The 16939-nt window shown below is 43.3% G+C and overlaps 1 protein-coding gene across 4 annotated transcripts in view; it reads right to left on the bottom strand.

Moving 5' to 3' along the window:
• KDM5A (lysine demethylase 5A) overlaps positions 1–16939 on the bottom strand; it is a 76701-nt gene that overhangs the window by 38327 nt on the left and 21435 nt on the right. For 2 of the 4 annotated variants that reach the window (XM_040345262.1, XM_040345261.1), the window contains exons 4-11: positions 15429–15599; positions 15059–15190; positions 9916–10018; positions 9673–9758; positions 5785–5943; positions 3347–3466; positions 2210–2368; positions 573–754 (exon numbers count right to left, since the gene is read on the bottom strand). In XM_040345262.1, coding sequence (XP_040201196.1) covers positions 573–754; positions 2210–2368; positions 3347–3466; positions 5785–5943; positions 9673–9758; positions 9916–10018; positions 15059–15190; positions 15429–15599 — 1112 coding nt within the window. The remainder of the gene's footprint in view (positions 1–572; positions 755–2209; positions 2369–3346; positions 3467–5784; positions 5944–9672; positions 9759–9915; positions 10019–15058; positions 15191–15428; positions 15600–16939) is intronic. The other 2 variants (XM_040345264.1, XM_040345263.1) reach the window with 2 other exon arrangements.

The following is a 16939-nucleotide window of genomic DNA, read 5'->3' on the forward strand; positions in this document are numbered from 1 at the left end:
ACTTGTGTCGCAACTGTATGTGTGTGTATGTATGTGTGTATATATATATATATATATATATATATATATGTATGTATGTATGTATGTATGTATGTATGTATATACACACACACACACACACACACACACACACACACACACACACACACACACACACACACCTTTTTTTCACATAAGTGGAGATACTCTAAGTTTAACCTGGAATTCTACTTTCCATTTAAAATCCTATTCTAAAACGGAGACCTCTTTTTAAAAAGCAGCAGTATGACCTTACTGCAGCCATAATGGTTCACAGCTGTGTGCTTTATAAATGTGCTGGCACAGATATGCACAGGCCTTTTGTGCATCCCTGTGCTGGCAGTCCCATAGCTTTCCATTGGGACGCAGCGGCTCCACGGACATACCATGTGTGAATGAGGCCTTACAAGCTGCTAATATAGACAAGATAGTTGAAAACACAAAAGCTGAAGTCACGGAAGTGAGCACCCAGGGGTAACTTTTTGCCAGTCTCTGGTAATCCTGAATATCTAGAATTTTCCTTTAAGTTAGTTATGCAGTTGCTTGTAACATACCAATGAAGGTAATTGATGGAGTAGCTCCAGTGATCCTCGATATGCCAGCAGAAAGAAGAGAAGCACATTCCCACATAAAGCCAGGGCACCTTCATGCCAGAGATGTCCACATTGATGTGGGACAGGACAGACTGCTCGAGAACAGGCATATTATTGAGGTTCCATCCACACTGAGCATAATCCTGTCATTTAGGGGAAAACAAGAGTTAACAGATTTTACCAACAGGTGACAAACCAAACTCTACACAGGTGTCTGAATAATATAAACAGCACAGACAGGTTTTCTGGGGCCCCTGATCACCCAATGTTAACCCCTTCCCAGCCAGTGTCATTAGTACAGTGTCACTGGTCCCCATAGAGTGTGAAAAGTGTCAGTTAGTGTCCGATTTGTCCGCCGCAATATCGCAATCCCCCTATAAGTCGCTGATAAAATAAAAATTCTATAAATATATCCTATAGTTTTGTACATGCTATAACTTTTGCGCAAAACCATACGCTTATTCAGATTTTTTTTTACAAAACATATGTAGCAGAATACATATTGACCTAAATTTATAAAGAAATTCGATTTTTTACATTCTTTGTTATTGGATATGTTTTATAGAAGAAAGTTTAAAATGTGTTTTTTTTCCAAAATTGACGGTCTTTTTTTGCTTTATAAAGCAAAAAATTAAAACTGCAGAGGTGATCAAAAACCACCAAAAGAAAGCTTTTTTTTTTTTTTTTCACAAAAAGAGAAGGACATACCGTATTTATCGGCGTATACCGCGCATTTTTTTCCCCTTAAAATAAGGGGAAAATCGTGGGTGCGCGATATACGCCGACACCCGCTTCGTGCTCTCAGTTTGAATGCCTGCGCCGACATATACCGAGTGCAGTACACTCGGCTACATTCGGCCAGGCTCGGCTTCGCTCGTGCTCACGCATAAACGTCACAGAGCGTGAGCACGAGCGAAGCCGAGCCTAGCCGAATGTAGCCGAGTGTACTGCACTCGGTATATGTCGGCGCAGGCATTCAGACTGAGGGCGGGAAGCGGCGATTCGACGGGGAGACAGCGCGGGAGAAGCCGGGAGGACACCACCGAAGCCGCAGACGGACGCCGGACCCGACGAGGCCGCCGATGGACGCCGCGCAAGACCCCAAAAAATGATTTTTTTTACAGGAATTGCGGGTCCACTATACGCCGGAGCGCGCAATACCCCGATAAATACGGTACATTTTATTTGGGTACAGCGCCGTACGACTGCTCAATTGTCAGTTAAAATAAGGTGCAGCCATTTTCAAAGCGAGCAGGGCTGATCTTCATTCTTAATGGCACCCCTATGCATCGAAAAATGCAGTGCATCTGTGGGTGCGGTAGCCGCGGGTGCAAAAGCACAATGCAATTTTACTGCCGCTTTGTTTTAAATATGGTGCAGGAACCTTTTTCCTGTATGAAACACAGACAGAGCAACCCATTCAAATGAACGGGCTAAGAAAATGAGACTCGCAAAGTCTACCCAAGCCTAACTCATGTCAGCACAAGAGGAGCCTGTATGACTGAAGGCATAGCTGAAGTTTAGCTTTAACTTATTTGCAAATGCCTGGGTACATTAGCCCTGAAGAGAACCTGTAATCTGTGCATGCTTCCTCTCACCTCTTCATCTGTAGCAAGCTTCCTCCGGCCATCGAGCACCGGAAAGCCACTGCCAAAATCTCTAGAAGAAATGTCTGCTCCATATTCTACAATGACATCCTCTTCAATGGAGCTAACCAGGCGCCAGAACTCTTTTTCCACCAGCTCGGTGGGCACCATCTGTATATACAAGGAAGATGGAGTTAACAGGAAGTTTTTTAAACATGTTTTTAGGCAACGCTAGACAAAAAACTCAATATTCAGTAACAAATTGGCAACCCTAATGCAGACATTTTGCTAGCTATTTGGTGATATTTTATTTTACAATTCTACTTTATAAAGTCACTGGAAGGAAGGGAGGTAAATTGCTGCAGGTATGTGCAGGAACCGCAGGCCATTCTGACATGCAAAGCTTGCCTGCCCCTTTTGTTTCCAGCACATTCTCGTTAGCCAGTGAGGCTGCCCTTTAGGTGGCTGTCCCAATAGGAATGTGCAAGGGTGGAGCTTAGCAGAAAGACAGGACACTACCCAGAAGTAAGGATGAGCTCTGGCGTGTTCGCATAGTACACGTGCAGAGCCCGCCAGGAAGTGTGCACGGCACTGTGCTAATCACAGCCAGGGAGACATTTCCCGATCTCTGCAGCCGAACATCGGGACAATGTCTCCCTGGCTGTGATTAGCACAGTGCCGTGCTCACTTCCTGGCATGCTCTGCACGTGTACTATGCGAACACGCCAGAGCTCATCCTTACCCAGAAGTATCAAAGCTTTACTTTGTAATGATGAGCTCCGGCGTCTTCGCACATTCCATTTCCAGGGCCCGCCAAGAAGTCGGCACCGCACTGCGCTAATCACAGGCAGGGAGACATTTCCCAATCTCTGCAGCTGAGCATCGGGAAATGTCTCCCTGCCTGTGATTAGCGCAGCGCCGTGCCCACTTCCTGGCGAGCTCTGCACATGGACTGTGCGAACACGCCGGAGCACATCCTTACAACGTTGTCAGAATCACCTGGCATTGCCCCATGACAAGAGTGTTTGGGAGGCTGAAGCAGGCATGTGCCACTCTCACTGCCTACACTTTATTCTTGCAGCAGTTTTCTTCCCTTCACTATATCTCTTTAGAGAACCAGAATTCAAACCATAAAATGCAAACACTTACATGCACCGGCATGTTGAAGTAGTCCGATTTGAAGCTGTCAGCCATCTCTCCGAAGCTCTGCAGGGTGTACTCTCTCACAGCCTGTTCAAAACCGAATGCTTCACGTGGTTTGCTGCACTCCTTATAGAAGCAAAAGAAAGGTCATCAGATCTGATCTACATCTGGAATCCCATCTTGCCACCCGCATGCAGCTTCTGGGCCCCTACAATCTATCCTAAGTCTGTCCCTCTCATTTCTCCCTCCTTTAGCCTTTCCTTGGACCTGCGAGATCAGAATTCGGCAGACGTTTTATTACAGGTAGCATTGTGACTTAGATGAGATGCGAGACGTAAAGAGCACCTGTACTGTAGGAGAAAACGACACGCTACAAAGATAACAGAAGGAAAATCTTTTGCTATTGTTTTTCAGTTATAAAAAGGCCTTAAAAGCACAACTAAACTACCAGACCAGATAGACATTGTTGGGCCCCTAGGAAATTTTTGCCATAATGTGCAAGTACACGTAGCATATTTGAACAATACGACAAACTTATCCAGTAAGACAACTCCCTCCAGTGGGTCTACACCCCTTTCTGTCATTGGAAGTTCTGCTTCCAGGATCCTTCTTGGTTCAGAGCCTTTGGCCATCTTAAAAGTCCAGGCGAGGATAATGCAACTACCATGCATGCAATTACACAGGACTCACTTTGTGCTGGCACAAAGATTGTGCTGTACACTGAGCTACCTATGTGTGGTTCAGAGTGTACTTGCCAAAATAAATAAAAATAAAGTCTGCCCAACAGCACTTTGTTAGTTTCACTTAAAAAGTACACCTTTCCAACATGTTACAACAGTATTTAGGGTGTAATATGCAACATGTTCCAGCTTGTGCCCCACTCACCTCCCTCGCCCCTTCCCCTTTAACCGGTTAAGGACCAGGTTACAGCGATCAGTGCTATAAAAATGCACCAATACTGTAAAAATGACACTGGCAGTGAAGGGGTTAACCACTAGGTGGCGCTGCAGGGGTTAAGTGTTCCCTAGGAAGGGTTTCTTACTCTTAGGGGGCGTGGCTACACGTGAAACGTTACTGATGACCGTTCCCCATCATCAGTGACAGTGTCACTATGCAGAATAGGGGGAATGCCTTGCTTACAAAGGCATTCCCCCGTTCTGCCCTTGCCGACCGCAATCACGGGACCCCTGGAAACATCGAGTTCCTGGCACCCGCACTCGCAAGGCACGCGGCGGGCGCACGTGCCCACTGGGCGGCAGATTTAAAGGGATGCACCTGTACGCCAAACTGCCTGCCCATGCCATTCCGTCAACGTAAATAGTTGTGCGGCACTCGGCAAGCGGTCAACCCCTTTCTGCCTGGCCTATAGCAAAATGACGGCCGGGTGGTGGTTCCATTAGCCTGACTGGAAGTCATATGACGTCTTTTAGGATAACGAACCAGTGCGGCGATCGGTGGTGCACACGGTCCGACACACCGCAACACCGATCTTGGTAAAGAGCCTCTGAAGGAGGCTCTTTACTACGTGATCAGCAGTGTGCAATCAGAGCTGATCATGGTGTAAACAGGAAGAGCAATGTATCGGCTTTTCCTCTATCACATCTGACAGACGAGAGCCAATCGGCTGGTCTTCCGATAGGAGAGGGGATCTGCACTGATTGGATTATCAGTACAGCCCCCCCAACCGAGGATGCCAACATAGGACCACCAGGGATGCCCACCACTGATGAGCACCAGGAATGCCAATCTGTGCCCACAAATGATTCCAATCAGTGCTCATCAGTAATGCCTGCCAGTGCCTCCTTATCAGTAATGCCTGCCAGTGCCTCCTTATCAGTAATGCCTGCCAGTGCCTCCTTATCAGTAATGCCTGCCAGTGCCTCCTTATCAGTAATGACCCTCAGGGCAGCTTTTCAGTGTCCATCAGTGTCGCCCATCAGCGCCACCTATGAGTGCCCATCAGTGCCAACTATGTGTTCCCATCAGTGCCAACTATGAGTGCCCACCAGTGCCAACTATGAGTGCCCACCAGTGCCAACTATGAGTGCCCACCAGTGCCAACTATGAGTGCCCACCAGTGCCAACTATGAGTGCCCACCAGTGCCAACTATGAGTGCCCACCAGTGCCAACTATGAGTGCTCATCAGTAAAGGAGAAAACGTTCTTTTTTACAAAATTTTACAAATGAAGAAAAACGTTTTTTTCCCCCAAATATTTCGGTATTGTTTTATTTGTTTATCAAATATCACCAAAAAAAGCTATTTGTGGGAACAAAATGATAAAAGTATGAGCATCTCATTATTTTAGTAAAAGATCGACCCATGTCTCAATAAGCCCTGCTCAAACAAGCACGATTTTATTAACTCTGTAGCTTTAAGAGGTATAGGAGGCTGAACCTCTCACGGGCACCACTTACATTTCTGTGAATGATATAGCGTTATTACCTCAGCAATGCATTTTGGACACCTCCAGTCGCCTTTGGGCACCTCTGGGAGAGGAGGAATGAGGCAGAAGGTATGGTAACTGTCATCGCAGCCATCACAGAGAAGAAGTCTCTCTTCACAGTCTCCACGGCCACAGAACAAGCAAATATACAGATCCACCTGTAACAACCACCAAAAACTGTTCAACATGCAATGTCTTACAATATACAATGACATATCATGGTGTTAGCTCTGTATAATGAGGTTTATGGAGGTATGGGAGCTGCAAATCTGGACCAGCGACACTTGGGCCTCAATCATACGACATGCATAGATGTCATTTTTCTGCATGCGTTCTGCAAGGGCACAAGGAAAATAATTGTTCTCCATGTGCCCTGTTCACACCACAACACTAGTTTTACGTGCAGATTTTTTCTGCGCAGGAATATGCAACAAGTAAAAAAAAAAACTCACTGAAATGCACATGAAAACGGATGTAAAACTCGCAATATGTCTCTGCAAGTGAATTCAGTTTTTCTGCTTGTGAATAAGGCCTAAAAAGGTCCCCTTTACTAATGCTGTTCAGCAATTGACGAATTAATTTAAAACAAAACTATTTAGAAGTGTCAATAAAAAATAAACTACAGTACTATCTCAGGTCACGTGCCCACACATCCTTTTATCTCTTCTTCCTGTCAGGGTAGTGGGCAGATTCTTATGATGCTAAAGTGTGAAGAGCAGTGGAGCAGTTTGTATTATCCAATGGGGACAGTGACGGGACAGTGTCACTGCATAGAGGGTTTGAGGGCTGGTTGACAATAACTCAGTTTACAGTGGATGTGGTGACTGGCCGACAATGCGGTGACAGGGTGGTCTTGAACCTAGAAGTTTACACTGCTGCAAATCCCTATTTCTATAATGGTGCATAGATTAACATTCCTTTGGCAAAGGGCAGCTCGGGCTATTTAACAGATTGCTTTGGGATAGGGGCTCAGGTGTCAAACAGCCTTTAGCATCCCTGAGCTTAAAGCATTGAATTACTGAACTTTCTTTTTTGAAAGTGACTAAAGTTAAAAGAGTTGTAAAGTCAGAAGTTTTTTTTAGGGCTGGGGAAATTAAAGATTGATTCCTCGATTAATCTTTAATTTCTTTGATCGATCAAAATTCTTGACGTCACTGAACAGCCTGGACAGTGAGACTTACCCTGCTGGATGCGAGCAAACTGCACCCATTGGATTGAGGTACCTTTGCATCTGTGGAGCAGGGGGATGCATCAGGTTCCATCAGGGGAAGGGGGAAAAAATAACCATTGTTTTCCTGTTCTAAGCAGTTTTGTGCAGACAATTCTTTGTGTATCGGCAACATCTGTTTCCTGTGCGAAAGACTGTTCAGTGCTTCAGGGTATATTGTCAATAAAATGCGATCATGTCTGGCTAAAGTGATGCCTACTATAAAATGACTGACATTCAATATACTAAATAAGTTTTATAATTAAAGTTAAATTAACTTTCTACGTTTTTCTTAAAGTTTAATAAGAAAAAATTACTTACGTCAGTGCTACAGTTTGAATTTAAAACGTATTTGTGTGAACTGAAGTTAAGTCATGGATTGTGGAAACTAACTAGTGTCGGGTGATTGTATATAGTGTATACCACATTTACCACTGACTAATGCAGAGTTGCAATGCAAGGAGATCAGCTAAAAGTAGTTGGATCTGTATGTGCGTTATAATTGATCGAAATTAGACGATTAATCGATTTAAAAAAAATCGATTAATCAAACACGAAAATTTTAATCAGCAACAGCCCTATTTTTTTATCTGAATGCATTCAGATAAAAAAAACTATTTGTGTAGCAGCCCCCTAATACTTACCCGAGCCCCATCTCTGTCCAGCGGTGTCCATGAGTGTCTCCCACTGCTGTCAATCAAAGTCAGTCAGCCAATCAGGGGAGAGAAGGGGGCAAGGCTGGGTCATGGCTCTGTGTCTGAATGAATGGCCCACAGGAAGCTGTGACTCGGGTCGGGTGCCCCACATAGTAGCAAGCTGCTTTCTGTGGGGGCACTCGACAGGAGGGTTGGACCAGGAGCACAGAAGAGGGACCTGAGAAGAGAAGGATCTGGGCTGCTCTGCACAAAACCAACCACACAGGACAGGCAAGTATAACATGTTTGAATTTTTTTTTTTACTCTTTACTCCCCACTGCAAGGGTTAAATTCTTGTTTTGCCTAGGAGATTATGAAGAACTTGCCTTATTACCCACTCCCCCAGCAACCACCTCCTCTTTCCAATGCTTCAGAATGTGCATGGGCCCTTTACGTCCTTCCATACAATGCAGGAAGGATGTCAGGAAGGTGTGAGCAGCTAGGGAGTGAAAGGAAGAAGCTTTGGGGGACCAGTTACGGGGGAAAAAGGAGGAAGCCTGCGGCAATGGTGATTAAGGCAAGCATGTCAACTTGCTCATCATCCTCTGGACGAATGAGAAGCTAATCCTTGAAGTGGGTGGGGAGGAGCCATTGCAAGGGTTAAGATCTTTCCTCTCTAGAGTTCAGCTTTAAAATTCTGGGAGAAGCATTTTTAGGAGTCTGGGCCTGAATTTGAAGCTCTCAGGTCTAAATCAGACTTCCATGACTTTTTTACTTAATGGAAGCCCTAGAAATACATTTCTAGGCCTTGTAGAATCCCTGCTCACACCAATTTACTGGAGGTTAGTGGGAAAATTGCCCCCTATATTTATGGCCAGTGTGGAATCTAGGAGCCAGCTAAAAAAGTTAGGAGCCAGAATCGCACCCTATCCCGCCGAGCTCGCACGTAGAACCGAACGCGTACATGAGTAGCGCCCTCATATGAACGCGGTGTTCAAACCACACATGTCAGGTATCACCGCGATTGGTAGAGCGAGAGCAATAATTCTAGCCCTAGACCTCCTCTGCAACTCAAAACAAGCAACCTGTAGAATTTTTTAAACGTCGCCTATAGAGATTTTAAAGGGTAAAAATGTGTCGCCATTCCACGAGCGGACGCAATTTTTAAGCGTGACATGTTGGGTATCAATTTACTCGGCGTAACATTATCTTTCACAATATAAAAAAAAAATTGGGCTAACTTTACTGTCGTCTTATTTTTTGATTTAAAAAAAGTGTATTTTTTACCAAAAAAGTGCGCTTGTGAGACCGCTGCGCAAATATGGTGCGACAGAAAGTATTGCAACGACCACCATTTTATTCTCTAGGGTGTTAGAATAAAAAAAAAAATTATATATATATAATTTTTTTTCTTTTATTCTTTTATTCTATTTTTTTATTTTATTCTAACACTCTAGAGAATAAAATGGCGGTCGTTGCAATACTTTGTCACACCGTATTTGCGCAGCGGTCTTACAAGCGCACTTTTTTGGTAAAAAATAAGACCGTAAAGTTAGCCCAATTATTTTTTATATTGTGAAAGATATATATATATATATGTATGTGTGTGTGTGTGTGTGTGTGTGTGTGTGTGTGTGTGTGTGTGTGTGTGTGTGTGTGTGTGTATGTGTATATATATATATATATATATATTTTATGTTTGGGGGTTCTAATTAGAGGGAAGGAGACAGCCCGACGCGATCGCACGGAGGGGGAGCACTAAGACATATCCTGTGTCTCCGTGCGCCCCCACCTCCCCCGCCGTGCGATCGCGACCTGTCGCCCGGATTTCGTCGAACCCTGGGGCAACAAGTGAGTTTAATTACCACCGTAATCAGACTCAGATCCTGTGTAATTCATATGTGTCCGGGTTTAAAGGGATGAGGTGGCAACCCTACCCTAGAGACCCCTGAAAGGAACACTGAAAATGGCTGGTCTAGACTCTTACATTCATTACAAAATGGCAAGAAGCCGACATGGATAATATGAAGTTTTCTCTCACTTACGAAATTAACAGATAAGGCTCCTTTCTTCTTTCTCATTTGCATCCCAAACAGCTCCAACTTTGAGTTATTTTTCTTGAACATTTCATCTGCAAAAGAAAAATCACACAGCCACAGATGTTAGAAATCTTAGTCAAAATTATTCTTGATATCATCGTAATGATACCTGTGGGATTGCCAGAAAATATCCTGAAATATAACTTCAGATCAAATATTTGGATAACAACAGCTTTTATTGTTTCTCACCAGCTCGGTCTTTAACGCTATCACTGACACCAATCACCCTGGGTGCTGCGAGCACATGCAGCTTCTTCACTTCTGTGCTTTTTCTGTTCTCCACCATTTCCTGCTAAAAACAGAACATGAACAAAATTAGAAAAAACAAAAACATAAAAAAACAAAAAAACAAAAAACAAACAAAATTAAAAAAGGTACGTGCTGAAAAAAAAAAAATGTGTAAGTGCCTAAATCGCACTTGCCAACAGCCTCTTGCTATCCCCTATACAGCAAAGTTCATACTGTGAGAAGCAACATAAGGAGCCATGCAAACTGTGCTACATTTAGGGACATACTGATAAGAGGAGAGAGCAGAGTGACAGGTAGAGGAGTTCATCAATCTCCTGGAGGGACAAGACCTGCAAGTACTACTTGGTTGCTACAAGAAAAATTCAGGTCTCCTCCCATTCCAGGCAGGGTTGATCTATGTAGCAGAGCTGTGTAAATGTCAGAAAAGCACAGAAAATTCTCTGTGCTTTTCTAAATTAACGTGAATTTGAAGAGATGGATCTTGTAATGTCGCAGCTTTGTGGTTTCCTGTTCTTAGCTGTTATTTAAAGCCTATCTTTGGGTTTACCTTTACTTTAAATAGTTAGGCTTGAGTTGAACTTCCCTAGCCTGTTAGTTTTACATGTACCTGATTAAGTGGGGGGGATACTGTTGCGCAATTGAGCAAAAAATGACTTGAGTGCGGTAACTTTCTTGGACTGGTTATTATTTTAACAGTATGGAGCAGGGTTATCTGGCATCCTTCACACAGGAGACATATCCCATTGGCAATATTACAACTGGAAGTCAGATTCTGCTGCATTTTAAGGGAACCTGCCTCTCTTATTTAATTTTTTTTTTAAAAGGGGTAATATTAACTGCTACAGCGCCACTTTTTAAAAATGCTGATTAACGGTACCTTGTTATGCCAACTTATGCTAAACCAGTTCACGTTTCACTGGCTGCATAGTTGCTCTAGAATTACTGACTCATTTATACCAGAGACAGCCAGGCAGCTACCACATTCAGGAGGAAGTCAGCAATGGCTACCCCAAATTTCTCACAATTTTTGTTTCCAATAAATAAGAAGAGTATGCAAATCAAGAACTGGACCTGGAAGACACTTAGTGGGAGATTTACTAAAACTGGTGAACACAGAATCTGTGCATAGTAACCAATCAGCTTCTAGATTTAAGCCCCCGTTGACATCAGCACGATTGTCAAATCGTATGACAAATCGCAGCCTACTGCGGCAATGGCACTGTCCCAATCGGTGACACGCCGACTTTTCGGCATGGTACCGATTTCCAAAAGTAATTCCTACACTACCTCTAGTGAATTCAAAAGGCAATTTCAATAGACATTAGTGCATGAATCCGCACAGATATCTTTCAAATCGCCCCTGAACTCGCACTAAACCCTGGTTCACTTTGGTGCGTTTTGACATGTCAAACTGGTGGCATTTGCACCATCCTAATCAGTGCGACACCGCATCTGCGGCTTTGCACCGATTTCAAAAAGTAGTTTCTGTACTACTTTTTGCGATTTCGAAGAAACCTGTACAGATGTCTCTGCAATTGTGGCCGAAATCAGGACTGACAAGCGGTAGTGTGAACTTGGGCTTATAGCCGATTCACACTACCGTGACCTGGGGGGCGACTTGTGTCGCCCCCAAGTCGGACGACATGTCAAATTACATGTTAGTCAATGAGAGTCATCTTAATGCATACTACTGAAGACTTCAAAAAAGGTTCTTGTACTACTTAAAGGCGACTTCTAGGCGACTTGTACCCATTGATTTCAATGGAAGTCGCCTCCAAGTCGGATCCCTGTCTTAACTGAAGCAACTTTCCAGGAAGAGAAACTAGTTTTCTCAGGCAAACCCCTCCCTCCCACAGAGCCGACTGTTGTTTGATTGGCCACAGCCAAAGTCGACTGTCCTGGAGGTGACTTGAAGTCGCCTTGTAAGTCGCGCTGAAGTCGCCTCGCAAAGTCGTGTTGCCCCTGTGTGAACCGGCTCTACCTGTCAAAGTTTAATTGAACAAGCTTCAATTAGAAGCCGATTGGTTACTATGCACAGCTGCACCAGATTCTGTGTGCACCAGTTTTGGGCTGGCCATATGTTATTAAAATGTATTTTAGATTTACCTTCAGCTATGTAGTACAAGGGCCTACCTGTACAAGAAAATTGTATACAGTGTGTGGCCAGTCTTAGTAAATCTCCCCCTTAGGTCTAGTTAACACTGCCACGGCTTTGAAGCCGACATCCCAGCGCAACTTCAACACAACTTGAACACTACTTCATTAACAGAAGTCAATGCAAGTCATGCCGAAGTCGGACCAAAAGTAGTGCAGGAACCTTTATACAAGTCAGAGCGACTCAAGTCGCTCCTATTAGAAGGGTTCCATTGCACTTAATGGGATGCGACATGTGCTCTTAAAGTGGAAGCATTGGTGTGAATTGGGACTTTGTGTCTACATTTAACAGACAGAAAGTAAGCACTGACCAATCAGTGCCTATTCCAGGGGTACAGTACAGCCAACTGGGGGGGGCAACTGTTACTTCTTGATGTGTAAAGTAAAGGCATACGATTTTATATGTGGTTGTAGATGGATTAGGAAAGGGCAAGACTCATTATCAAGTATTTATTGCTGTCTGGGTTCCCGCTGGGAAGAGAGTCACCCTACTGTGACCATGGTTTTGGTGACCATAAATCACCAAGTCACAAAGTAAGAGGGAAATCCAAAATTTTAAAACTGAACTCCAGCTTTACATTCAGTCTTGCACAGTTCAGGCTCCCCTCCTCTACTGAAATTACTTACTCCGATTTCCCTTCACAGTAAAAATTAGAAGTAACAGAAAGTCAGATGGTGGTTGATTTATTAGGAGTAGAGAGTGCACAATCTGGTGCAGCGCTGCATAAAAAACAATCAGCTTTTAGGTTTTAGTGTCAAAGCTTAATTGAACAAGCTGAAGTTAGAAGCAGATTGGTTACTATGTACAGCTACACCAGGGTTTTCACACTTCAGTTTTAGTAAGAGCCGTTTCACACTGGGGCGACCTGGGATCCGACTTCAAGTTGCCCCAAGTCGTGTGGTCGGTCGAGAAAATTAATGGAAGTGAATGGAGCCGTCTTAATGTACACTACTGAAGTCTTTCCGACTTCAGAAAAGGTTCCTGTACTACTTCAATTCGACTTCTAGGCAACTTGTACCCATTGATTTCAATGGAAGTCGTCTCAGAAGTCGGATCTCTGTCTTAACTGAAGCAACAATACAGGAAGAGAACATACATTTCTCAGGCAAGCCCCTCCCTCCCACAGAGCTGATTGTTGTTTGATTGGCCACTGGAATACCTCCTGTCCTGGAGGCGACTTGAAGATGCCTTGTACTGTCCTGGAGGCAACTTGAAGTTGCCTTGTAAGTTGCCTGATGACTCATACTCAAGTCGTGTCCAAGTTGCCTCCCAAAGTCGTGTTGCCCCTGTGTGAATGGGCTCTAAATCACCCCCATAGTGTCCACCTAATTTTCTGGCTGGAGGATGTGCAACATCATTTAACTTGTTCATGGGCTTTACCTACAATGGTCTGCATGCAAAATATAAAATACAATCTTCCCAAGAACTCCATATCCTCCAGACTGACATCCAACAATCAAGTCATTTTGATATCTGCATATCTTTACATATATTAGCACGGGGCACTTTATATATTTAATTGGAAACGTTTATGCAGAAACAGCCACTTAATTTGAGTATGTATCTGCAATATAGAGTTAATTATACTGTTTGCATGATTATTTAATTTATTGAATTATATGCACTTTATTGTATTGAGGAAGTGCTACATCATTTGTTATATATATTGATATCTGCAAAGCTCATCCAAAGAGCCAGGCCACTGCTTGCATCAGGTCCAAGAGCTATTGAGAGAAAGAGCATCCTACTATGATCTGAATGCATTGCATAAAGAAACACAGAGACCCAGTGATTACATCACTGGGCCTTAAATAAGGTATGTACGGGAAAAAAAACCAGCCGATTTGTCATTAGGTCAACTCGGCTGAATGTAATGTTAAAAATTGATTTTTTTGGGTGAACCTCCACTTTAATATATATTAGCCAATCAGCTTATCTCTTTTGTGTCTGAGTCACAATGCATTCCTGAATCTTTTTAGATTCAGTTGAGGAGGAGACTGAGTCAGGTCTCTTGGACTGGGAGTAAGTACAGGACTTATTAGAAATTAAGCAAGATACACCCTCTCAAAATGGTGTACAGGGGCGGAGGCTAGAGCCGCGTGTTGAAAACAAAACTAAAATACGAGATTGCGAATGACCGTTATGTATTTACGAAAGTACAAATCCATTCGAAGCACGGTAGTAGACACGATTCAATGAAAACAAAACAATGTTAGGAATCAACGGAAAAGGCAATCTCACAAAAGTAATAATTACTAAATTACGAGTAGTGTACTGAATAAACGAAAATTATTATCTAACAAAATTACGAATTTCGAATCAAAGAAAATAAAATTAGACAGAATTACGAATCATTCAGTATCAACGAAAATAAAACTGTTACGAAAATACGAACTAATTTGAATATGAAAACTCGCGTCTTATGAATCTTAGCGAATCTACGGAACAAGACGAAATGAAACAAAAATGTTGTTGTGCACATGTCTAGATGGAGGAGTTTGCTCCAAATATTAAAAATGAATTGTATAGCATTTTTTGTTTGTGCTCAGATACAGTGCAGTTCCAATTTAATTAGCATGTTGATGAGAGGGGAGGGAGGAACCAGAGAAAGCAAAACATAAAAATACATTTTAGCTTCTCAGAGTCAAAAGGAGCAAAAAAGGAAAAATCCAAAAATGACGACAACTGTTCTTGTGACAACTCTCTAGCATAACAATTCCATTCGCTTTGGTGAGATTTTCTCTCAATTCCTGTTGCCACTTCAGGACAGGAAGTGAAGGAATCCCTACAGCAATCATGGGCAGCAACCTGACATGGGTGTTAACTCTTTCCTACTCTGGGGTTCACCCGCTTTCTAGGTGAGACTGCAAGCAGCAAAAGGAGATGGATACAGGTAATAAAATAACAAATACTAAAAACCCTAAACACCTCTGACTTGATTCGCCGAGATCTCTTCAGAGGAATATTGATTTTCTCACTTCCTGCAGATTCTTTGGGGTCTTCACAGGGCTCCGTCACCTCCACTTTCTCCTCTGCCTTCAGATTAGGCTTCTGGATGCCCTGGTTGTTCAGAAATTAGAAAAAAAACCTTACGACGCTTCGAAGTGTTTTCGTACAATCTGTAGATTTCCTACTACTCTGAACAAGCTAAAAAAGTAAAATGATTCCTGCTGAGACCTGTAGTTCGTCAAAAAAATAAAAGGCTGATATTTTGTATATGACTTCTCACAAGACAAACTACACCCATCTTAGCTGTTATTCTACTGCAGAACATGCTTATCAAGAGAAATTATCTTACCATGAGGCTGATCCCAGACTGGAAGAGCTCATATGGGTACAAAATACGCTCATAGTGGGTCTTCAGAAGAGATCCTGTGCCCTTGCCTGGCATGTACCCTAGACGGCTACCAACTTTTGACCATTTCTTCTCTTTGCTGACGACCTCAAAGCCTCCTTCACTAGAAACCACCTAAAACAGAGAAAGTATAAGCAAATGGTTACAAATTGTAAAATGGCAAATTAATAAAAAGAAACATTAAAAATGTATAGGTTGCTGTTATCTGAAGCGCATGTCTGGGAAAAAAAAACACACAAATACAGTATCTCACAAAAGTGAGTACACCCCTCACATTTTTTTAAATATTTTATTATATCTTTTCATGTGACAACACTGAAGAAAAGACACTTTGCTACAATGTAAAGTAGTGAGTGTACAGCTTGTATAACGGTGTAAATTTCCTGTCCCCTCAAAATAACACACAGCCAATAATGTCTAAGCCGCTGGCAGCAAAAGTGAGTACACTCCTAAGTGAAAATTTCCAAACTGGAAACAATTAGCCATTTTCCCTCCCCGATGTCATGTGACCCATTAGTGTTATAAGGTCTCAGGTGTGAATGGGGAGCAGGTGTGTTAAATGTGGTGTTATCGCTCTCACACTTTTTACTGGAAGTTCAACATGGCACCGCATGGCTAAGAACTCTCTGAGGATCTAAAAAAAGTATTGTTGCTCTACATAAAGATGGCTTAGACCATAAGAAGATTACCAAGACCCTGAAACTGAGCTGCAGCACGGTGGCCAAGACCATACAGCGGTTTAACAGGACAGGTTCCACTCAGAACAGGTCTCGCCATGGTCGACCAAAGAGGTTGAGTGCACGTGCTTATCTTTATATCCAGAGGTTGTCTTTGGGAAATAGATGTATGAGTGCTGCCAGCATTGCTGCAGAGGTTGAAGGGGTGGGGGGGGTCAGCCTGTCAGTGCTCAGACCATACGCCGCACACTGCATCAAATTGGTCTGCATGGCTGTCGTCCCAGAAGAAAGCCTCTTCTAAAGATGATGCACAAGAAAGCCCACAAACAGTTTGCTGAACACAAGCAGACTAAGGACATGGATTACTGGAACCATGTCCTGTGGTCTGATGAGACCAAGAAAAAAACGTATTTGATTTAGGTGGTGGCAACCAGGTGAGGAGTACAAACTGCGTCTTGCCTACAGTCAAGCATGGTGGTAGGAGTGTCATGGTCTGGGGCTGCATGAGTGCTGCCAGCACTGGGAAGCTACAGTTCATTGAGTGAACCATGACTGCCACCATGTACTGTGACATAATGAAGCAGAGCATGATCCCCTCCCTTGGGAGACTGGGCCGCAGGGCAGTATTCCAACATGATAACGACCCCAAACACACCTCCAATACGATCACTGCCTTGCTAAAGAAACTGAGGGTAAAGGTGGTGGACTGGCCAAGCATGTCTCCAGATCTAAACCCTATTGAGCATCTGTGGGGCATCCTCAAAACGGAAGGTGGAG

The sequence above is a fragment of the Rana temporaria genome, chromosome 3, assembly GCF_905171775.1.
Source record: "Rana temporaria chromosome 3, aRanTem1.1, whole genome shotgun sequence".
NCBI classification, from domain to species: Eukaryota; Metazoa; Chordata; class Amphibia; order Anura; family Ranidae; genus Rana; species Rana temporaria.